General features: G+C 47.0%; 1 protein-coding gene across 7 annotated transcripts; it reads left to right on the forward strand.

Moving 5' to 3' along the window:
• The first annotated feature begins 6,517 nt into the window (after positions 1–6,517).
• TLR6 (toll like receptor 6) lies at positions 6,518–15,617 on the forward strand. Of its 7 annotated transcripts, none has more exons than XM_084799514.1 (3): positions 9,519–9,846; positions 10,109–10,298; positions 13,124–15,617. In XM_084799514.1, the coding sequence occupies exon 3, from the start codon at positions 13,188–13,190 to the stop codon at positions 15,573–15,575; it is 2,388 nt and encodes a 795-aa protein (XP_084655640.1). In that variant the 5' UTR covers positions 9,519–9,846; positions 10,109–10,298; positions 13,124–13,187; the 3' UTR covers positions 15,576–15,617. The 7 variants fall into 7 exon arrangements, with proteins under 7 accessions (XP_084655645.1, XP_084655640.1, XP_084655643.1 ...); XM_084799517.1 differs by lacking the exon at positions 10,109–10,298 and adding an exon at positions 10,543–10,751; XM_084799516.1 differs by lacking the exons at positions 9,519–9,846; positions 10,109–10,298 and adding exons at positions 9,952–10,031; positions 10,543–10,751.
• The last annotated feature ends 7,828 nt before the right edge of the window (positions 15,618–23,445 follow it).

Consider the following 23,445-nt stretch of genomic DNA (forward strand, 5'->3'; position numbering starts at 1 on the left):
TGGACATGATGGGCATGGTGGACATGGTGGGCATGGTGGACATGGTGGGCATGGTGGACATGATGGACATGATGGGCATGGTGGACATGGTGGACATGATGGGCATGGTGGGCATGGTGGACATGGTGGGCATGGTGGGCATGGTGGACATGGTGGGCATGGTGGGCATGATGGGCATGGTGGACATGGTGGACATCGTGGGCATGGTGGGCATGATGGGCATGGTGGACATGGTGGACATGTTGGGCATGGTGGGTATGGTGGACATGGTGGGCATGGTGGGTATGGTGGACATGGTGGGCATGGTGGACATGGTGGACATGGTGGGCATGGTGGGTATGGTGGACATGGTGGGCATGGTGGACATGGTGGACATGGTGGGCATGATGGGCATGGTGGGCACGATGGGCATGGTGGACATGGTGGGCACGATGGGCATGGTGGGCATGGTGGGCATGATGGACATGGTAGGCATGATGGACATGGTGGACATGGTGGGCATGGTGGACATGGTGGACATGATGGGCATGGTGGACATGATGGGCATGGTGGGCATGGTGGACATGGTGGACATGGTGGGCATGGTGGGCATGGTGGGCATGATGGGCATGGTGGGCATGATGGGCATGGTGGGCATGGTGGGCATGGTGGGCATGGTGGGCATGATGGACATGGTGGACATGGTGGGCATGGTGGGCATGATGGGCATGGTGGACATGGTGGACATGGTGAGCATGATGGACATGGTAGGCATGATGGGCATGGTGGGCATGATGGGCATGGTGGACATGGTGGACATGGTGGGCATGATGGACATGGTAGGCATGGTGGGCATGGTGGACATGGTGGGCATGGTGGACATGATGGGCATGGTGGACATGGTGGGCATGATGGGCATGGTGGGCATGGTGGGCATGGTGGACATGGTGGGCATGGTGGACATGGTGGGCATGGTGGACATGATGGGCATGGTGGACATGGTGGACATGGTGGGCATGGTGGACATGGTGGGCATGGTGGGAATGGTGGGCATGATGGGCATGGTGGACATGGTGGACATCGTGGGCTTGGTGGGCATGATGGGCATGGTGGACATGGTGGACATGGTGGGCATGGTGGGTATGGTGGACATGGTGGGCATGGTGGGTATGGTGGACATGGTGTGCATGATGGACATGGTGGGCATGGTGGACATGGTGTACATGGTGGGCATGGTGGACATGATGGGCATGGTGGGCATGGTGGACATGATGGACATGGTGTGCATGATGGACATGGTGGGCATGGTGGGCATGGTGGACATGGGGGGCATGATGAGCATGGTGGGAATGGTGGGCATGATGGGCATGGTGGACATGATGGACATGGTGGACATGATGGACATGGTGGGTATGGTGGACATGGTGGGCATGGTGGACATGGTGGACATGGTGGGCATGGTGGGCATGGTGGACATGATGGACATGGTGGGCATGATGGACATGGTGGGCATGGTGGGCATGGTGGACATGGGGGCCATGATGAGCATGGTGGGCATGGTGGGCATGATGGGCATGGTGGACATGATGGACATGGTGGACATGATGGACATGGTGGGCATGGTGGACATGGTGGACATGGTGGGCATGGTGGGTATGGTGGACATGGTGGGCATGGTGGACATGGTGGACATGGTGGGCATGGTGGGTATGGTGGACATGGTGGGCATGGTGGACATGGTGGACATGGTGGGCATGATGGGCATGGTGGGCATGATGGGCATGGTGGACATGGTGGGCACGATGGGCATGGTGGGCATGGTGGGCATGATGGACATGGTAGGCATGATGGACATGGTGGACATGGTGGGCATGGTGGACATGGTGGTCATGATGGGCATGGTGGACATGATGGGCATGGTGGGCATGGTGGACATGGTGGACATGGTGGGCATGGTGGGCATGGTGGGCATGATGGGCATGGTGGGCATGATGGGCATGGTGGGCATGGTGGGCATGGTGGGCATGGTGGGCATGGTGGACATGGTGTGCATGGTGGACATGGTGGACATGGTGGGCATGGTGGACATGATGGGCATGGTGGACATGGTGGACATGGTGGACATGGTGGACATGGTGGGCATGGTGGACATGGTGGGCATGATGGGCATGGTGGGCATGGTGGACATGGTGGACATGGTGGGCATGGTGGACATGGTGGGCATGGTGGGCATGATGGGCATGGTGGGCATGATGGGCATGGTGGGCATGATGGGCATGGTGGGCATGGTGGGCATGGTGGACATGGTGGGCATGGTGGACATGGTGGGCATGGTGGGCATGGTGGACATGATGGGCATGGTGGACATGGTGGACATGATGGGCATGGTGGACATGGTGGCCATGGTGGCCATGGTGGGCATGGTGGACATGATGGACATGATGGGCATGGTGGACATGGTGGACATGATGGGCATGGTGGGCATGATGGGCATGGTGGACATGGTGGGCATGGTGGGTATGGTGGACATGGTGGGCATGGTGGGTATGGTGGACATGGTGGGCATGGTGGGCATGGTGGACATGGTGGACATGGTGGGCATGGTGGACATGATGGACATGGTGGGCATGGTGGACATGATGGACATGGTGGGCATGATGGACATGGTGGGCATGGTGGGCATGGTGGACATGGGGGGCATGATGAGCATGGTGGGCATGGTGGGCATGGTGGACATGATGGACATGGTGGGTATGGTGGACATGGTGGGCATGGTGGACATGGTGGACATGGTGGGCATGGTGGACATGATGGACATGGTGGGCATGATGGACATGGTGGGCATGGTGGGCATGGTGGACATGGGGTGCATGATGAGCATGGTGGGCATGGTGGGCATGATGGGCATGGTGGACATGATGGACATGGTGGACATGATGGACATGGTGGGCATGGTGGACATGGGCGGCATGATGAGCATGGTGGGCATGATGGGCATGGTGGACATGGTGGGCATGGTGGACATGGTGGGCATGGTGGGCATGGTGGACATGGTGGGCATGATGGGCATGGTGGGCATGGTGGGTACGATGGGCATGGTGGGCATGGTGGACATGGTGGGCATGCCCATAAATCCAGAACTCAGAAGACTGAGGCAAGAGAATTTCAAGCTTGAGACCAGCCAGGGCCACACAGCAATCTTGAGGCCAGCATGAGCTATGTAGGGCCATCCTGTCTCAAAAGGTAAAAAACAAAACAAAACAAAAATTAAGCTAAGATCATGGTCATCATGTATCATCAATCAAAGTATTCATCTATGAGCTACATTATATTTTGTTTATATAACAATGCATTTGATTACTCTACAACCAAGTCATTCTCAGCTCCTTCCTTATATTTTCCCTATGAGTAAACAAATTGAAGTTAAATAAATCTATTTATTTATTTATATTTGTTTGTTTTGTTTTGTTTTTCAAGACAGGGTTCTACTGTTGTAGTACCTCTCTCTGTAGAGCCCACTGGCCTGGAACTCACAGCCATCCACCTGCCTCTGCCTCCTGAGTGCTGGGACCAAGAGCGCGCGCTGCCGCTACCGCCGCTGCCACCTCCACCACCATCACCAAGCTTTTTATTTTTATATTCATAGAAAAACTGCAAAGTCATCTAATGTGACTGAGGGCGGAAGCCACTCTAAATTAAGGTTGGGCTTTGTGAACTGAGCCAGAACTTAAAACCCAGTCTAGTACCTGCACCTCATTTTCTACTTCAAAAATAGAGCCCAGAGCCGTCCCCCACCCCACCCCCGCATGCGCATGCGTTGCTTCTTCCAGGTCTGAACCGGTGACTCTCACTAAATTGTGTCTCATGTGGGACATGCATATTTCCATGAACCACTGACTCCTGCCGAGAAACGGCCATTGCCGCCTCTGTTGTGCCCGCCTCTGTACCGAGGGCAGCAGCCCAGCCGGACAGGGAGGGGTTACCTTGTTCTCCTTTGACCCAAACACCACACCTATGCAGCAAGGAATTATCAACCACCTCACCGGGTGGTTCCTGGTGCTCCCGCCCAGCTGTAAATTATGCCCTTGTACTCAAAGGCAGCTGTTTCCAAGCCAACCCAGTCCTTTTCAGATGTTTTACTCTTTTGCAACTTAAGTTTCTATTCACTGATTTAACACATCTTGGACTGTTTAAAACACACAGAGAAGCTGAAGGTAACAGGATGCCTATTTGTGGGCAGAAAGGGGGAGGAAATGCCATGACAATGCTGAGAAGTGTCCAGATTTATTTATTTATTTATTTATTTATTTATTTATTTATTTATTTATTTTGGGGGGGCATCTTTATTTTAGAACCTTTATTTTAGAGGGGGAAAAACTGCTACGGATCTGTTCGAAAGCCCGTTCCTCTGTTTCTCCACTGGCTCTGAAGGTCACCATTGCCCCGTGTTAGCTGCAAATCTCTTCTTCCTGCTACGTAAGCGCTCTACCAGCTGAGCTGCGTCCCCAGCCCTAGCATTGATCCCTGTCTGGGAATCACTCGTGCTCACACATGGAGCCCTAGGGCACTCCTGGTGATGTCCTTTAGTCTTCCACTCTGTGTCACGGCGGATCGCGTTCCTTGTTAGTAGATATTTAGCACATCTCACATCTCATTCATTTGCAGGGGACGCTGCAATAATTATCTTTGTATATATTCTCTTCCAAGAGGTTAGAAATAGGACAGTTGGGTTGCCTTCACCAGACATGTCCCCATTGCCCTCCGTTGTGATTCAGCTTGGTTGAACAATTTATTCAACATTTGCCTTTCTTTTTCTTTCTTCATGTGTGTATGTGGGGTGTGGGTGTGCATTTGCACATATGTGGGCACCTGTATGGGGTGTGCGTGCACATGGCGCACATGCATATGCAAGCCCAAGGTGGATGATGGTGTTCTGGAGTCTGTTTAAATTTAACATAACTCACACCCCAGGTCAATGCAGATGACAAAAACTTTATTGTAATCAAGCCTACTCACCGATCAGGGCTGGAGAACAGACTCGGGAGCTGAACTACAGCATATTTAAAAGATAAAGCCACAGAGTAAATGGGAGCAGAGTGGGCTGTAGCGTTGTCCAACCCTATTCTGAGGAAGGTTGAGCAAGGGAGTTTACGTCCATCAGGAAAGGAGGAGGTCCCTGGGCCTGGGAACATGAACTTGTTTGAGCCTGCCAGCAAGATGGAGAAGTTGTCCTTGAGATGGTTGGACTCAGAGAACTGTTTCTATACAACTGAAGCTGTTCGGCTATTGGGAAGTCCCCAGTTCTCCTAGGGCCTGGGACCTTGAACTTAGTTTCTCCCCATTATTAAATGGAGTCTGAAAATGAAATGGTAGTAGTTCAAATATGTTTCTCTTGCTCATCCCCAACATTGGGAATCATCTGCTACCTTCTTCAAAGAGGCAAGACCTATTGTTCAAACCCAGAGCTCACTGACGTGGCCAGTCTCAACAGGCAGCTTGCTCTGAGGATCTCCTCTCTGCCTTTCAAGGCTGGAAATTACAGGTGAGTTGTGCAGCCCACCCCGTGTTTACTTGGGCTCTAGGGAATCTGAACTCCAGACCTCACACTTCTGTGGCAGGCGCTTTAAGGGCTAAGCCATCCCACTAGGCTTTCAACACCACTCTTCAAAGGCGTGTATTATGTAGCCAGAAAGGCTGCTTCTACTCTGGAGGCCCTAACTTGATAACATACCAGGAGAAACCAAGGTTTTGTAGAACCTGTAAGGCCTATAGCATGGTGGGTGAGGAGGACTGGGGTCCGTCTACGCTTTTGAGTAGAAGGGCAGCCGTGCAGGCTTTGATTAGAAGGAAGGATGTCGTGATTCTGGGTTGGAGTGGATGGGACTGAATGAGAAGAAGTAAGTGCAAAAGCCAATAAGAAACCATTTCACTTATCCCTGCGAACCAATGCAGGGGGTGGTGGTCTTGACCTTGGCCATCCCACCATCATGGGAATGCAAGACTCAGGGCAAGCAAAGGGCCCTGCTTATGAATCTCTTTTGTCTGTTTGGAAGGGAACCCAGTGAAATTTGTTCTTGGATCAGATGTAAATCTTGGTAGCTTCAACAAGAGAAGGGAGTTACCAATCACTCTCAGGATCAGGACTGAGATTCTGGGGGAGCAGAAAGATCGAAGACAGGCGAGGGAGGGGTAAAGGGCAGTTTGGGAGCTGAAGGCAGTGAGGATTCGGGTTTGTGGCTCTCAACAAGAACCGTGTGACAAGTATTTAGCAGGCAATTGGATAAAAGAGTCTGAAGTTTGGGAAATTCTGGGTTGGAGACAGTTACCGGGGAGTCACTGGCATTGATGCCAAGATGGAATTAAAGAGAGAAGTGAAAACAGAAGCTCTGAGACAGAAGGGACCCACGAGAGTGGGGAGGAATCCAAGTGAGCTCGCAGGGAAGTCAAGGAAAGGGGCTGGAAGACGGGTGAATGCCCAGAAAGAAAACCTGAGTAGGCAAAAGTGAATGGTTCTTGCGAGGAAAAGGACAGTTCGGGTAGGGTGGCAGAGCTCGGCGGTCGGAGGTGCTCTGTCTGTTCTTCTATTTTCTTTGTGCAACCATAAGCCAAGAATGAAGAAGGGAGAGAAATGTCTGACAAGTGACGGAGAGGATAAGGTCAGGCATGAGAAAGGGTCGGGGAAGGTCCGCGGGAAGGCTGATAGAATCGCGCCCCCTTGAGGTCAGGACACAGTATGCAGTCCACATGAGTCCCACCCTGGTGGTGTAGGTATTTTCTCCCAACTTAGTTACTCCCAGTATCAAGCCACTCCGGCTCTGTGGTCCAGGGAAGAGGACGACTTAGTTTGGATTGAGGAGAGAGGAATAAGGTAGCTGAGTGTGAACAGTGAAGGGGAGGGCTGTGATGTTTCTGACCAATGCAGTGAGACGGGGATTGTTGGCAACAGAGGGAAATCGGAACGCTGATGCACGAGCTCATGGCGGGAGCGGAGCGCAGGCACGGGTATTTACAGTGTCTGTAGTTCTGTCTAACTACTGAAAACCCTAGAATTAGCAGAGGGCTGGTGCTCAACAGAATGGTGGAGAACAGTAGGTGACTGGTTTCAAATGTTGGCAGAAAAGTCAGAGATAGGGAAATAAGAAAGTCAAGGACAGACGCCTCCAGGCTCCTGTGAGGGTTCGGATAAGAAACAAGACACAGGGCTAGTGTGCAGGTCTCAATGCTGAGATCCTTTTTGGGCACCAAAAGAGTTACAAGAAGAGCTTCAAACAATGTCTGGCTCCTCCGACCATTTGTAAACAAATTGGGATCCTGTTTCCTACCATTGTGCCCCACACTTGCAATCACCCAGGGTCCTGACTTTTGTCTGTCTCTGGAGTGTGCAGGGATGTACACCAGGAGTGCTGTCTGAATCTCTATTTTCCCGCAGGTAGTAAGGATGCTCGGCTGTGTGCTTTCTCGTGTTAGACCCACTTCTACTCCCAGCCCCATCCGTCTGTTTATAGCCTTCGCTTACTTGCCCTGCCCCCTCTTAGGGTTTCTCAATCACATTTATACTGATTAGGTGAAAACTTTATATATTTTGGATAGTATTATATGGTTGTATGTACTATAAATACCATTTTTATACAACACATGGCTTGTCTTCCCATAAATTCAACTGAAAATGTTATCTAGCATTTATCTATCTATCTATCATCTATCTATCATCTATCACAATTTTTTTTTCAAGACTAATTTTCTTTGTGTAACAGCCCCAGCTATCCTGAAACTTTCTAGTCCAGGCTGGCCTCGGACTCACACACATCTGCCTGCCTCTGACTCCCAAGCACTGAGAGCAAAGGTATGAGCCACTACTGCCCAGCACAAATGTTTTGTTTTGGGGGGTTTTTTTGGGGGGGGTTGGGGCGGGGAGTTCGAGACAAGGTTTCTCTGTATACCCTTGGCTGTCCTAGACTCACTTTGTAGACCAGGCTGGCCTCAAACTCACAGCAATCTGCCTGCCTCTGGGCTGGGATTAAAGGCGTGTGCTACCATGCCCAGCATACAAATGTTATTTTTAATACTTAATAATGTTTTGATTCTATATGTACTGGGATAGGGTATTTGCTGAATTTGGGATATATTACCATATTTACTTGTGACATTTTTAAAAATTAAAATAACATAACACATAAAGTTGGATAGGGTGACACATGCTTGCAGTGTTAACACTGGGGAGCTGAGGCAGGAGGATTGCAAATTTGAGGCCCACCTGGAAGATGCTATTGCAAAAGCATAGGACATATATATATATATATATATATATATATATATATATATATATATATATATATATATATATGGTATTTTTTTAAGGACAAAAGGACATAAAATGGTGAATGGAAATCTCTTTTAGTTCTGCTGGAAGACAAGAGTTCTGAAGTAATCTCTGGGAAATGCATTTCTCAGAGGTTTTAGCATATGTATGCAATCCTATTAGTCTCCTGAGGTTGACATAATAAATTTCGCTCAGCCATGTTGCTTAAAACAGCAATTTGTTCTTCTTACGGCTCTCAAGGTCAGAACATTGGAATCAAAGGCAGAGCATGCTCTCTCCACCTTCAGGCTGCCGGCGGGTCATCCATCAGCGTGCGACTCCGTCAGCCCCTACTCCTGAACAAATGGTCGCCTCTCTGAGCTTATGTGAGCCTTGGACCGACCGCTCGCCTCGCACCATGATGCTGAGCATGCGGCCTTGGGGCTGCCTGCCCCTCACTGGTCCATTTCCTACCTGCTCCTGAGCCAGCAGCGTTAGGTGGGGGTGGTGACAGTGCTTACCTCACAGCACCTTTGTGAGTGTTAGGAAGTACTTGTAAAGCCCAGAATAAAGCTGGCAGGAAGACAACCCTACGATTCTGCAGCCTGCTCTGCCTCATTTGGTCACAGCGACCTACGACCTCTCTGCTTCCCCGTTTAAAACCATGGCTTTCACAGAGTTCGAGACTCCTGCTCTTCCTCTGTGTGAGCCACCATTCCAGCCACTTGATGTTCATTTCCGCCCCTCAAAACCATAGCTCCGACCATTGTGTAGATAAGAAACAGGCTGGGTGAGGTCACACGACTCGACCAAAGCTTCACAGTTATCAAGTAAGGACCTCAGCCCAGCGTGGTCTCGGCTCTGCTCGTTTCCCCATCATACGGTCTCTTCCATGTTAGTTACACGGATTCAGTTGGTTGTATGTTCCCCTTAAGGGCGTTTCTTAGCGTTGTAACAGCCATAACAAGAACAGTGCCTGCACTCCCCAAAGGCAGCATGATTATGCAATGCAACTGAGACGTGAGTCATGGGTCCAGTCTTGAGCGGTATGTACGCACCTCTCATTGTCTGTCTGTCTCTGCCTCTCTGTCTCTCTGTCTGTCTCTGTCTCTCTGTCTGTGTGTGTGTGTGTGTGTGTGTGTGTGTGTGTGTGTGGTGTGTGTGTGTGTTTGTGTGTGTGGTGTGTGTGTGTGTGTTTGTGTGTGTGGTGTGTGTGTTTGTGTGTGTGTGTGCTGTGTATGTGTTGTGTATGGTGTGTGTGTGTGCTGTGTGTGTGTTGTGTATGGTGTGTGTGTGTGTGTTGTGTATGGTGTGTGTGTGTGTGTGTGTTTGGGCAAGCTTGTGTTTATAAATCTGTATCATGTGCTTTCTTAAAAAGTAGGCCCCGTGTGGCCTGCGGTCCCTTGCATCTCGCTGGCTCCTCTCGGCCTGTGTCTCCGATCAGGTCTCCCGGTGTCTCCCCTCATACCATCTGCACACTAGCGGCCAGCTCTGTTGCCGTCACTCCTTGCTGAGCCTCCCTGGTTCTGAGAAGACTTCCTCTTACATTTATTGAGTAAGGATGAACAGTAAGTAAGATGTTGCCCTTCCCTTCCTCCTGAAAGCAGAAGTGATCTCTACTCCTGCTTGTCATTGGCCAGCGCTGGTGGCCTTAATTTGTGTTTGTTGTAAAGCTGAGAGCAGCGCAGCCGGTGGGGTCAGTAGGGGATGATGATTTGACTCAGGCATTCAGTTCTTTGCAAAAGCTAAACAGGTGAGAAGGTCAGGTGCAGGGACACTGGCTTCAAGCCTTCCAGTCTTGACTAAAAGTTCTCAAATTTCACTCTCTAGAAAACCGATTTCGGGGCTGGTCCAGAAGGGTCCCAGTGTTGCCTGATCTCCCAGAACTAAAAATTAAAACGCTCAACAGTGTCAAATGTTGACGAAACTCTCGAGTCAGGCTAAACGTGTATCACCCACAGAACTTCTCTCGGAAACTGACTTTCCGAAAGCAAGCCATGAGCTTCAGCTTATTTTACAGGTATGTTCGTCAGCTCCAAGGTGATCAAACCCTGCTTGAACGACAGTAATGACTTGGGGCGGGCAGGACGGGGGCGGGGAGGTAGGATTGGGGGGTATGTAGAACTGTCACAGCAGAGAACTGAGTTTCCATCTTGGTGGCGATTTAAAATTCAGTCGGAAAATGCAAAAAAAAACCCTACAGCAAATAAAAATTTATGGTAATATCAAAATTTTTATAATCTGCTTGCTTGTTTGAATCGAAGGATTTATACAGCGCAGCAGCTTAAGACTGCAGCTTAGAGGAGCCACTCTGCTTTGAAATGGTTTTAACCGTGGGTTAACTCCACCGAGGGCCAAGAGATGGCGCCAAACCACTCCTAAGTGCTGCTGGTCGGGGCTTAGGGTTGGTCAAGCCCTTTTATTTTCTCAGGGCAGGTTAGAGGTTACATTCTCCTCAGAGAAGGAAGTCTGGGTGAGTAAGAAGGCTTTTTTGGACTTTTCAAGCTATTGTGTTGACGTTTCAGATGAGAAAGAAAGTGTTAACGTCAGTGCGGGGACTAGGTAAACTTTCTTTGAAATTTTTGCAAAAACGGTTTTGTGTGTTTTAAAAGTGTGGCTGTCGTTTGGAGTACTGACAGACAGATAGTGTGACTTTATGGTAGACAGAAAACAGTTGGCATTTCAGCGGAAGCCAAGGAAGTGAGCTGAGTCCTGTGACTTTTTTTTTTTTTTCTTCCTGGTTTGGGCTGTTTTCTCCTTTCATGAGTTTGTAGCCATTTGTGGTCATGACAGCACACTGTGCTGGATCTAAAACAGTGTTTCATTTCCCCATCACGTGGTACTATAATCTTTTATTGGTCTGCACCTCTCATTAATTCACGAGCATTTTAGAGGAAGGACTTAGTTCAGTCATTCCTTTGTGAATCGTAACCCCCATCCCAAACCCCACCCCCACCCCAGTTTCTACTGTGCCCTTTGCCCAAAGGACTCTGAATAAACATCATTTAAAGTGGTGGAAGTGACGGCTATCAGATTCCTGAACTCTTTGCACCTCTGAATGCAGCAGGGAGGTGGCACTTGCCTTCCTCCAGGTTTCTTCACGCTTGTGTTGACTTGATTACAAACCCCTTTGCCGTGCTCGCTCGCCCTTGCTTACTGTTATTTCCTACTCTTCCCGTTCTCATAATTTTAATTTTTATAGCGCTCCCTCCACCCACCACCTTTTTGGTTTTGAAATAGTGGTTATGTCAGCTGTTCTTTTTCTTTCACTTTTTGTTTGATGGACTAAACAAATTCTTACTCTTGTCTCCTATACTTACTTTAAAACATATGAACTCTTGAATTTTCTAGTGTTTGCCCCCCTTTGCCCCACCCCTTGGTTTACATATACACTAAAGTTTGGGGCTGTTTCTCAGAATCTGTACCATAGGAACTGCTTGAGGTTCTGAGCACCACCCCCAAAGAAGATGTGTGTGTGTGTGTGTGTGTGTGTGTGTGTGTGTGTGTGTGTGTGTGTGTCCCTGTGGCCACACTTGTAGGAAGGGACCTCATCCCTAAGTGTCAATTCTCTACCATCCTGTTAGAGGCTGCCCCTCTTTATCTTTTTATGTGTCGGTATTACAAATACTACAAACATGCTCATTTGCATATAAAACTTTATTTTGGGTATGTTTTAAGAGAGCTTAATGTTTTTTTTAATTTATTAGTTCTTTGATTGTATTTACCCCTCCCCAACTCCTCCCTGACCTGCCCTCTTCCCTACCCACCCACCTTAGTGGTCTCCTTTCCCCCCCCCCCCCCCCAAGTCCAATTTCTTCAGGCCGTATACCCCTGGGTGTGTGGCTGGAGGGGTTAGACCTACCAAGGGCTCCACCCTAAAAGAAACCGGACTCTCCCTCCCTCAGGAACTAGGGACTGCTCTAGTTAGAGGTGGGATTTGCTGCCTTCCTCCCCGCCCCATGCTGCAGTTCTGTTAAAGGCAACCTTTACAAGAGTGTAAGTAATAGTCGCAGAGTGCCGAAGATGTATGAGAAAGAAAACTAAATGTAGCTATGATTTGGAGATAACTCCTATTAGCATTTGGCATAATTTCTTTTCACATTCCCCACCCATCCATAGGTCTCATGTGGGCCAAGTTAGAATCTATACTTTTACAGTCAGAGTCTTAGTACATACAGTTTGTTACCTTCCATTCACTTAATGTTACATTGAAGGTTTGGTTTTTTTTTTAAATAAGAATTAAGTTATTTCTGGAGACTTGTTTGACTTCAAGGGCTGGCACACAGTCTCTTGCTGGCTTCTGTGCCCCCCAAGTAGCTCAGATATTTTTTCTGTGCAGTTCAGAGCTTGAACGGTATAGTTTCCTGAGTGTGCATCTGTGTTGGTGCCTTTGAACCTCTTGGCCGCCTTTCCCCTGCCTCCACCCGTCTCCCTGCCTCTTCTGGTCCTCCTTGCGTGGTGTGTGTATGTCCTCACTCCCTTCCTCGTACCTCCCTGGCCTTCTGGTGTATCTGTTGCTCACCCTTTGTTATCTTCAGCCTCAGTTGGCTGCAGCTAGTAGATATTTCTGTAAATTTTGCTCCAGCCCTGAGAAAACTCTGAGTGTGAAACAAAGAGGCACCTCCCTAAGGAATCCGTTAGGAAGCTCCTAGACTAGTCAAAGCACACATATCATGGTTCCCTGTGGTGAAAAAAAATCACATAAAAATATAAGGGGGGGTTAGTGATGAATATGAGAGTGGATGAAGAAAGCACTTGAGATTCTGACAGATGGAAGCTATTTAATAGCTTAAATAGAAGCCACCACCTAAGCTTTATTAATCTTAATGTCAGTCTTTTTTCTAGAGCTTGAACTAGAGTAACAATGCTGTAAAGAACAGTAACCGCCCTTCGGGACAGCCATTGCAACATGACCCAAGACAGAGAACCTGTTGTGGAAAGTTTCCATTTTGTTCGCATCCTGGCCTTAATAGTCGGGACCGTGGTCCAGTTCTCTGATGAACTTGAGTCTGCTGTAGACTTCTCCAACAGGAACCTTACTCACATCCCAAAAGACCTGCCACCAAGAACAAAAGCCTTAAATCTCTCTCAAAACTCTATACTCGAGCTTCAAGTGTCCGATATCAGCTCCCTGTCAGAGCTGAGGGCTCTGAGACTCTCCCACAACAGGATACAGACACTCGATTTCAGTGTGTTCAAGTTCAATCGGAATTTAGAATACCTAGATGTCTCGCACAATCAGCTGCGAAACATCTCTTGCTGCCCGATGGTGAGCTTGAGGCACCTAGACCTCTCATTCAATGACTTCGACGAGCTCCCTGTGCATAAGGAATTTGGCAACTTGACGCAGCTGAGTTTCTTGGGATTAAGCGCTACAAAGTTCCGACAACTGGATCTGCTCCCGGTTGCTCACTTGCACCTAAAGTACATTCTTCTGGACTTAGTGGGTTATTATATAAAAGATGGAGAGACAGAAAGTCTCCAGGTTCCAAATACCAGTGTCCTCCATCTGGTCTTTGATCCGAATAGTTTGTTCTCTGTGCAAGTGAACATATCTGTAAATACTTTAGAATGTTTACAGCTGAGTAATATTAAACTGAACAATGAAAACTGTCAAAGGTTAGTTACATTTTTATTAGAACTCACGAGAGGCCCAACCTTATTGAATTTGACTCTCAGTCACATAGAAACCAACTGGAAGTGTTTGGTTACACTTTTCCAGTTTCTTTGGCCCCGGCCGGTGGAGTATCTCAATATTGACACCTTAAAGATAGTTGAAAGCATCAACTTGGAAAAGTTTACTTACGTGGAGACAGTACTAAAGGGTTTGAAGATAGAGCATGTTACGAACCAAGTGTTCATCTTTGCAAAGGAGGCATTGTACCCCCTGTTTGCAGGGATGAACATCAGGATGCTGACAATCTCAGACACACCTTTCATCCACATGATGTGCCCTCGGTTTCCAAGCATGTTTACGTTTCTGAACTTTACACAGAACATTTTCACAGACAGTGTTTTTCAAGGCTGCTCCACATTAAAGAGACTGGAGACGCTTATCTTACAAAGGAACGGCTTGAAGAACCTCTTTAAGGTAGGACTCATGACAAAGAATATGTCCTCCCTGGAAACGTTGGATGTTAGCTTGAATTCCTTGGACTCTCATGCCTATGAAGGAGCATGCGCTTGGGCTGAGAGCATATCAGTGTTGAATCTGTCTTCAAATGTACTTACGGACTCTGTTTTCAGGTGCTTGCCTCCCAAGGTCAAGATCCTTGACCTTCACAACAACAAAATAAAGGCCATCCCTAAAGAACTCACCCACATGGAAGCTTTGCAGGAACTCAACGTGGCATTCAACTCTTTAGCTGACCTTCCCGGGTGCGGGGCCTTCAGCAGCCTTTCTGTGCTGGTCGTTGACCATAACTCAGTTTCCCACCCCTCCGAGGATTTCTTCCAGAGCTGTCAGAATATTAGGTCCGTAGCAGCGGGCGACAACCCATTCCGATGTACGTGTGAGCTGAGAGACTTTGTCAAAAACATAAGCCAGCTGTCAAGAGGCACAGTGGCGGGCTGGCCTGACTCTTACACGTGTGACTACCCAGAAAGCACTAAGGGAACCTCACTGAAGGAATTCCACCTCTCTCCACTGTCCTGTGATGCCGTTCTGCTGACTGTCACCATCGGGGCCATCATGCTGGTGTTGGCCGCCACCGTGGCTTTCCTCTGTCTCTACTTTGATCTGCCCTGGTATCTCAGGATGCTTTGTCAGTGGGCACAGACCCGGCACAGGGCCAGGAACATCCCCTTAGAGGAACTCCAGAGAAACCTGCAGTTCCATGCTTTTGTCTCATACAGTGAGCATGATTCCGCCTGGGTAAAGAATGAATTGCTTCCAAACCTAGAGAAGGATGGCATCCGGGTCTGCCTCCACGAGAGACACTTTGTCCCTGGCAAGAGCATTGTGGAGAACATCATACATTTCATTGAGAAGAGTTACAAGTCCATCTTTGTGCTGTCCCCTCACTTCATCCAGAGTGAGTGGTGCCATTATGAGCTCTACTTTGCCCATCACAATCTCTTCCACGAGGGGTCTGATAACTTGATCCTCATCTTGCTGGAACCCATCCCACGGGACAACATTCCCAGTAGGTACCACAAGCTGCGGGCTCTCATGGCACAGAGGACTTACTTGGAATGGCCTACAGAGAAGGGCAAACATGGGCTGTTCTGGGCCAACCTTAGAGCTTCATTTATTACCAAGTTAGCAGTGGTCAATGAAGACGATGTGAAAATTTGAAGCTTGGATTTCCAACTTAATAAAGTGTTAACTTGGGTTCTGATGAGCATTGTGGATTTAAGTTCCTGTCTGGAGGTACTTTGGCTGTGGCGCCTTAGTTTGGTCTCCATGACTATGATAAACAACATGATCTAAAGCAGCTTGTGGAAGAAAGGGCTTCTTTTGGCTTATAGTTACTGTCTGCTGGGAAGAGAAGTCAGGGCAGGAACTCAAAACAGGAATCTGGAGGCAGGAAGGGAGGCAGAGGTAGTGGAAGAATGCTGCTTTCAGCCTTGCTCTCCATGTCCGGTTCAATGTGTTGTCTTATAGTACTGAGGACCACTCCTGCCCAGGAACGGCACCACCCACAGTGAGCTGGGCCTCCCCACATCAATGTTAATCAAGAAAACGCCCCAACAAGTTTGCCTACAGGCCAATCTGATTGAGACGTTTTTCTTAATTGAAGATCTTTCTTCCCAAATGTGACTCTAACATGTGTCTGGTTGATGAAAATCAAACTAACCCATATAGTTCAGAGCTAAAATGTCCTCAAATGCTTGTGCTTGAAGGCTTTGAGGGAAAATATGACTGTGCTGTTTAGAAGTTGTTTAGGAAGGTGCTAAGTTCACTAATGGCATTTTCCACTGCTGAGTTCTCAGCTTAATGGACAGTGAGGATGGGACCCTAATTGTAGGAAGCAAGCCATTGGCTGGATGCCTTTGAAGGCCATGTTTTTTTTTCAAGGCTCATTTTCCTTGTTCTTACATCAGGGTCTCACTGTATATAGTCCAGATTTTTACTGAGCTCAGTGTCCCCTCTGCCTCAGCCTTCCAATGGCTAGGATCACCGTGGTGACCCCTCACAATTATCTTAGGAGTGTGCTCTCTCTCCACCCGACCCTCTTCTCTCTGCTTCCTTGTCCCCACAAGGTGACCAACCCATCTACCACATGCCTCCCACTGTCATGACACTGCATGGCCTCAGGTCCCAACGCCAGGTCTTCCATCACAGTGACACAAATCTGACAGCTCCAGCTTCTGTTTCCTCCAGATGTTTGACAGACACCTGATGAAAACCTTGATTCCACGGAGCTGTGGGATGAGGCCGAGGGGTGGATATGGCATTCGTCTTGTTATACTGTGGCAGCACCTTGGTCCCATCGGGCTTAGCTGTCTGCTGTCGTGTTGACACAGTCTTTTCTGAGCAAATACTCCATCATTCACAGAAAGGTCCCTGTCCTGCCTCCTTTCCCAGATGGATGCAGTAGGAGAAGGAGTCTACATGGCCTCATGTTACAAGAAAGAAGGCAACCTCAACTGTATGGCTCAGCCCATGAGAGTCCTGTAGGCCGCTGTTGGCTTTAGGCTGAGCTTTGCCCTACTGGGTGCGTATAGGTAGACTGGTAAAAGTTTCTGAACAGCAGTTTGTCAGCAGGCACCAAGAACTGAAGCATGTTCATAGGATTAGAGGAAAACAAACAAATAAACAAACTCCATTGATGCTACAAAAGTGTGGTGGGATGATCATTGAGTTAACCTTGTTCTTTTCATTTACTTGTGTGCTCTAACTTTTCTTAGTAAACATTTTATTTCAATAATAAGACATTGAAGTTACCAAGAACTTTTGTTTGAGAAAAACATAGATACAGATATGTGATCTTGTAGTAGGAAGGAACTTTTAAAATATCAATGTAGCAGGGCTTGTGCCTTTAATCCTCTCACTGGGAAGCAGAGGAAGACAAATCTCTGAGTGTAAGGCCAGCCTGGTCTACACGGTGAGACCCTGTCTCAAAAACAAATAAATAAAACACCAATGGCATGCGGAAGCTGGCTTGTGCAGACTGGTGATGACCATGTGCGGTGGGAGCAGCTGGCAGCCAGGGAGCAGCTGTGGGGAGAATACTGGCTTTCCAAGTATCAACAAATGCTACAACCAGACTCTTCTTCAACCTGGCTCAAAAACTCTCAGCTGAACAGCAGCAATAACCAAGGAAAACACTGAACTTAAATCCATTTACGTAAAATATACAGGTTCGCTGTTGCAAAAACCATGCCATAAAAAGAGGAGCAGGGAGTTTGGAAGAAGCCAATGTCGCAACATAAAAGAGAATATACAACAAAGTACAAAACTATAACCTTACTATGAAAACAGGAATATTCCACGAACAAACTCACTAAAGAGGTGCAAATTGTCACTACACATGGAAAAAGCCCAAAGACATAACAAAGTGAAAAAGAAACAATTATTTTTAATGATCTAGGTTTTCTTTTTTTTTTTTCTTGTGATTAGTTTGGCTAGCACTTTTCCTATCTCGTTAATTTTTTCAGAGAACCACCTCTTTGAGTGATTCTACTATGGTTGTTTTATTCTCTGCTTTATTAAATCAAGAACAATTCTAAAAGACCATACTCTATGACCACGTTGGTTTCAACCCACAGTCCAACACACACAGAGTAGTAAGTGTAATATGGTGCTCCACCATGCCTGGCTCAGACACCTAATTTTTAACAAAGTTGTCAAAAACAATCATTGGGCCAAGTGTGGTGGCACGTGCCTTTAATCCCAGCACTTGGGAGGCAGAGGCAGGTGGATCTTTATGAGTTCAAGGCCAGCCTGGTCTACAGAGGGAGTACAGGACAGCCAAAGCTACACAGAGAAACCCTGTCTCAAAAACCCAAAAACAAAACCCAAAACAAACAAACAAACAAACAACAACAACAAAACCACGCATTGAAAACCATCAGAGTGATGCACAGCTTTAATCTCAGAACTGTGGAGGAAGACGCAGGCTGATTTCTATGAGTTTGAAGTCAACCTGGTCTATGTAGTAACTTTCAGGCCATCCAAGCTTACTAGTGAGGCATTGTCTCAAATAAATAAGTAAATAATGACCAACCCCCCCAAAAAAACCCAAAACAAAAACAAAAACCTGAACCCCACAGAAACATGCAATGGAGAGAGGCAGCCTCTTTAACAACTGGTGTAGGGAAAGCTGGAAGAATAAAACTAGAACCATATCTCCTACCTTACACAAAAATGAATTCCAAATGCTTCAGGACCTGAAGGTAAGGCATGAAACTTTGAGACTGCTGGAGGAAAACACGAACAACACCTCCAGACACAGATGTAGAAAAGGGTTCCAATAGGACAGGAAATGATCAACAATTGGGATCACAGAAACTCTGCCCCCTCACCAGAAAAGCAAACAATCACCACAATAAAGAGACAGCCCAGAATGAGGAAAAAGATATTTGCCAACTACACATCTGACAGGGAATTAATAGACAGAATCTATAAAGAGCCGCAAGAATTAATCATTAAAGAGCCAAATCATTAATCTACTGAGTGAATGCATTGAACAGATAGCTCTCAGCAAAAGAAATATAAATAGCCAATAAGCTCCGGTGGATCTGGTCTCAAGGGGGGGGGGGGTGCTGCACAAATTGTTGCACCAACCAAGGACAATGCATGAAGTAAACCTAGACCCCCCTGTTCAGATCTAGCCAATGGACAGCTCCCTCTCCACAGTTGTGGGGGAGCACGGACTGCCTGACACGAACTCTGGTGCCCCAGATTTGCTCCCCTTGGTGAGTAGGCCTGGGGCACACAGAGGAAGGGGAAGCAAGCTATCTAGCTGAGTCCTGATAGGCTGTGGTCATGTGGCGGGGGAGGAGGTCCCCTTGTGTCAGAGGCCTAGGGGAGGGGAATAGGGCAGAAGAAGGAGGGAGGGTGGGAACAGGAAGATACAAGTGAGGGGATAACAATCCTGAGATCTAATCTGAATAAATTATAATAAAAAATTTTAAAAAGCCAATAAACTCTTGAAGTGTTCAACACCCTTAGGCATTAGGAAAACACAAACCAAAATTGTGTTAAGATCCATCTCAGTCTATTTAGAAAGACTATAATCAAGGAAGCAAATGGCAACAAATGCTGGCAGGGATGTGGACAGGGCATCTTTGTACAGCGCTGGTGTGAAAGCAAACGGGCAGCCACAATGGAAATCAGAATGGAGCCTGATCAAAAGGCTAAAAAATAGAGCTGTCATATGACCCAGTTACTCAATCCAAATTATATTTGAATTATATGTTCAAATTGGGTCAAGTATAATGACGCATATGCAAATGACATAATGAGGCCCATTAACTTTTATGGTTACTATTGCTTATGAACGTGACAGGATATAGGACCGCCTAAGAGACAAACCTCCGGGCATGTCTGTGAGTGGATTTCTAGGTTAGGCTGAGGTGGGGAGACGTCTCACAGATAGAACCTATATTTAAAATTATATTTGAATTATATGTTGAAATTGGAACAAAGTAAAATGATACATATGCAAATGCATAATAAAGTTCATTACTTTGTATGCTAATTTTAAGAAGAAAGAAAGTATACTTCCCAGCTAGGTGTGGTGGTGTACCCTCATAATCCCAGCACTCAGAAATGAAGTCAGAGGGTCGTGAGTTCAAACGCAGCCAGATCTACACGGAGTGAGTCTGTCTTTACAAAACAAAACAAGTGCCAGCACACCTGCCTAGCATTATGCAATAGCTCTATGCACACGTTACTCAAATTTATATCCTATAGAGAGAAGAGTCAATGTGAGCTGAGAAAGAAGGACTTGTACTTTTTTTTTTTTAACTCACTACAAGACTAAAGTGGCTGGGATGGAGAGATGGCTCAGTGGTTAAGAGCACTGGTTGGTTTTCCAGAGGACCCGGGTTCAATTCCCAGCCCCCACATGGCAGCTCACACCTGTACGTAAGTCCTACTTCATGAGTCCTGACACCTTATACAGACATACATGTGGACAAAACATGAAAGTACATAAAGTAAAAAATAAATAACTAAAAATTTTTTTAAAACACTATAGTGGCCAAAATGGTACCATCCAACCCAAGGATAAACAAGCCAATTAACAGGGTACAATTCTAGAAGTAAGCCTGTGCATCTACAGTCAACTGGCTTCCAACAAGACTATTTCATGGTGCCAAGACTATTCCATGGGGAAAAAAAAAAAAGAAGTCTTTTCAGTCAGACGGCTGAGACAATTGGATATCCACATGCAAAAACGGTCTGATCCCTGTCTCACACCGTGTACAACAGAGGAAAGATTATGGAGCGATGAGAGGCTAAGTTTAGCTCAGTGGTGGAGTGCTTGCCCAGCCTGCATAGGGATCTGGGTTTAAGATCCATCACAAGACACATAAGACAAAAAGGCAGGACGTAGGGGGATAAACCTGTAATTCCAGCAGTTAGGAGGCCTAGGCAGAAGGATTGTAAGTTGCAGGCTAGCCTGGGTTGTATAGCAAGATCCTCTCCCAATAATAATATCAAAGACCCAAAGAGTGAAAACAGCCTTCCAAGAGAGAACACTGAATTTGTCAGTGTTTCCTTAGAAGTGACTCCAAGCAGATCAACGGCAAAAAAAAAAAGGATAAATCAAATATAATGAAACACTAAAGTCTTTGTGTTTCAAGAAACAGAAGATCACTCCAAAATAGGGGGGAAATCTGCAGTTCCTTTAACGTCTGGAATACGTGTAAACAACTGTTATAACTCAGTCATTAAGAAGACATATAAGGGCCGATGAGAGGGCTGGGCAGGCGCAGCACTTGGTGCCCCAAGCTTGAGAGTCTGAGTTCAACCCTTGAAAACCAAATAAATGTGGAAGGAGATAACTGACTCCACAAAGTTGCCCTGTGACCTCCACATATGCACCTTCTCCAACACATCGTACACACATGAATGCATCATCACCATCAACATCATAGTACTAGTACTACTACTACTGATGATGATGATGATGATGATGATGTTGATGATGAATTTTAAAATTAAAAAGACAGGTAGGGACCAGGATACAGTCTAATTGCAAAGCACCTCTATTTTTAAAAAATTTATTCTTCTCTCATATATTATATTCTGACCACAATTCCCCTCCCTCCCCTCCCTCTCAGCTTTCCACACCTCTCCCATCTCCTCTAGATTTGCCTCCCCTCTGCCTCCCCTCCTCCTACCCCCAGAAAAGAGCAGGCCTCCCAGGGACATCAGCCAAACACGACATAGCAAGCTTCAGTAAGCCCAGGCACACACTGTCACATCAAGGCTGGATGAGGCAACCCAGGAGGAGGACGAGGGTCCCACAGTAGACAGAAGAGTCAGGGACAGCCCCCACACCCACGGTTAGGACTCCCACAGTGAACCCCAAGCCACTCAGCCATAACACGTGCAAGTCAGACCCCTAGGGCTCCCTGATCTCCGAGAGTCCCCATGAGTCCCAATCAGGTGATTCTGTGGGCAGTGTCCTCATGGAGGCCCTGGGCCTGGCAGAGCACCTCTAAATGCATGTGAGGCCCTGGGTTTGGTCCTCCAGCAGTGCAAGACAATAATAATAATAATAATAATAAGTAGAAATAGGAAAATAAAATAGAACAAAAAGGCAACGCTGGCTGTCCTGGAGCTCACTTTGTAGACCAGGCTGGCCTTGAACTCACAGAGATCCGCCTGCCTCTGCCTGCCAATTGCTGGGAGGCAGAGGGTGGGTGAATCTAGAGAGAGGGGAAGGGAGGTAGAAGGCGGAGGGAGAGGAAGGAAAAGGGAAACCATGGTCAGGATGTAACATATGAGAGACTAATTTTTTTTTTTAATAAAAGTGTTCTGTCATTAGGCTGTATCTGGGCCCTACCTGTATTTTTAGTTTTGTTTTTTAAAAGGGCAGGGAATAAATCTAAAAGAGATAGACAGATAAATAGATGATAGATAGATAGATAGATAATCAAAACATATGTGAAAGGATGTTTGATGCCACTATCAGCCAGGGAAACACAAATTAAAACCACAATGTAGTACCTCTTTGTGTCCAGTTGGATGGCTTTAAAACAGATAATAAAAAGTGTTATCAAAGATGTGGAGAATGAGAATTCCTCTAGGGTGCTGCTTGGACAGGGTAGGACTGCTGCTGCTCTCCCACAGGTTAAACAGAATGCTCATACCACACAGTGTCCTGGGCACATCTCTAGAGAAACTATGTCTACCCCAAAAGGCGTGCACACTTCTCATGCCAGCATTGCTCACAAGAGCCATGATGTTCATCTGGTGATGAGTGGACAGATGTGGGTTATTCATACAACTAAGAAGTGTTGGACAGTAAGAGTGGGCTATCAGTCAGGTGATGGTGGTGGCACACGCCTGCAATCCCAGCACTCAGGAGGTAGAGGCAGCCAGGTCTCTGTGAGTTTGAGGCCAGCCTGGTCTACAGAGTAAGTTCCAGGACAGCCAGGGACACACAGAGAAACCCAGTCTGAAAGAAGAAGAAGAAGGAGGAGGAGGAGGAGGAGGAGGAGGAGGAGGAGGAGAAGGAGAAGGAGAGGGAGAAGAAGAAGGAGAAGAGGAAGAGGAAGAGGAGGAAGAAGAGGAAGAAGAAGGAAGAGGAGGAGGTGTAGATACGTGTGACAGCATGGATGAACCATAAAACGTGATGCTAGGAAGGAAGCCAGCCAAGAGGGACCCCAGAGTGTATAAACCCACTTATCTGAAGTAGTCAGAAGTGACAAATTCATAGAAATTCATGTCTTCTACAGAGTAGCGTGTACAGACACAGCGGTTCATTTTAAGGTGACGATATGTTGTAAATTGATTGTAATGAGGATGGCACAACTCTAAAGGCATCAAAAGTATTTATCGTTGTTGAAAGGGTTTATGGTGTGTGAGTTATACTTTTTGGTTTGCTTTTTATGTTTTTATTTGTAGAGTATTTATAATTCAATAAAGCTTTTAAAAAAAACTAATCATGGATCAAACTTACTTGACAGTTGATTTACACTGTCCTGGATCTAAAGAGGCATGCCTGGACATAAGTGACAGAGAAGTGGCTGTGGTGAAAAGTTGA

This window comes from Acomys minous (genome assembly GCF_964271855.1).
Source record: "Acomys minous genome assembly, chromosome: 10".
NCBI classification, from domain to species: domain Eukaryota; kingdom Metazoa; phylum Chordata; class Mammalia; order Rodentia; family Muridae; genus Acomys; species Acomys minous.

Coding starts and splice junctions, on each gene's coding strand:
- TLR6 (XM_084799519.1), top strand. CDS start 13,188: ATGACCCAAGACAGAGAACCTGTTGTGGAAAGTTTCCATTTTGTTCGC.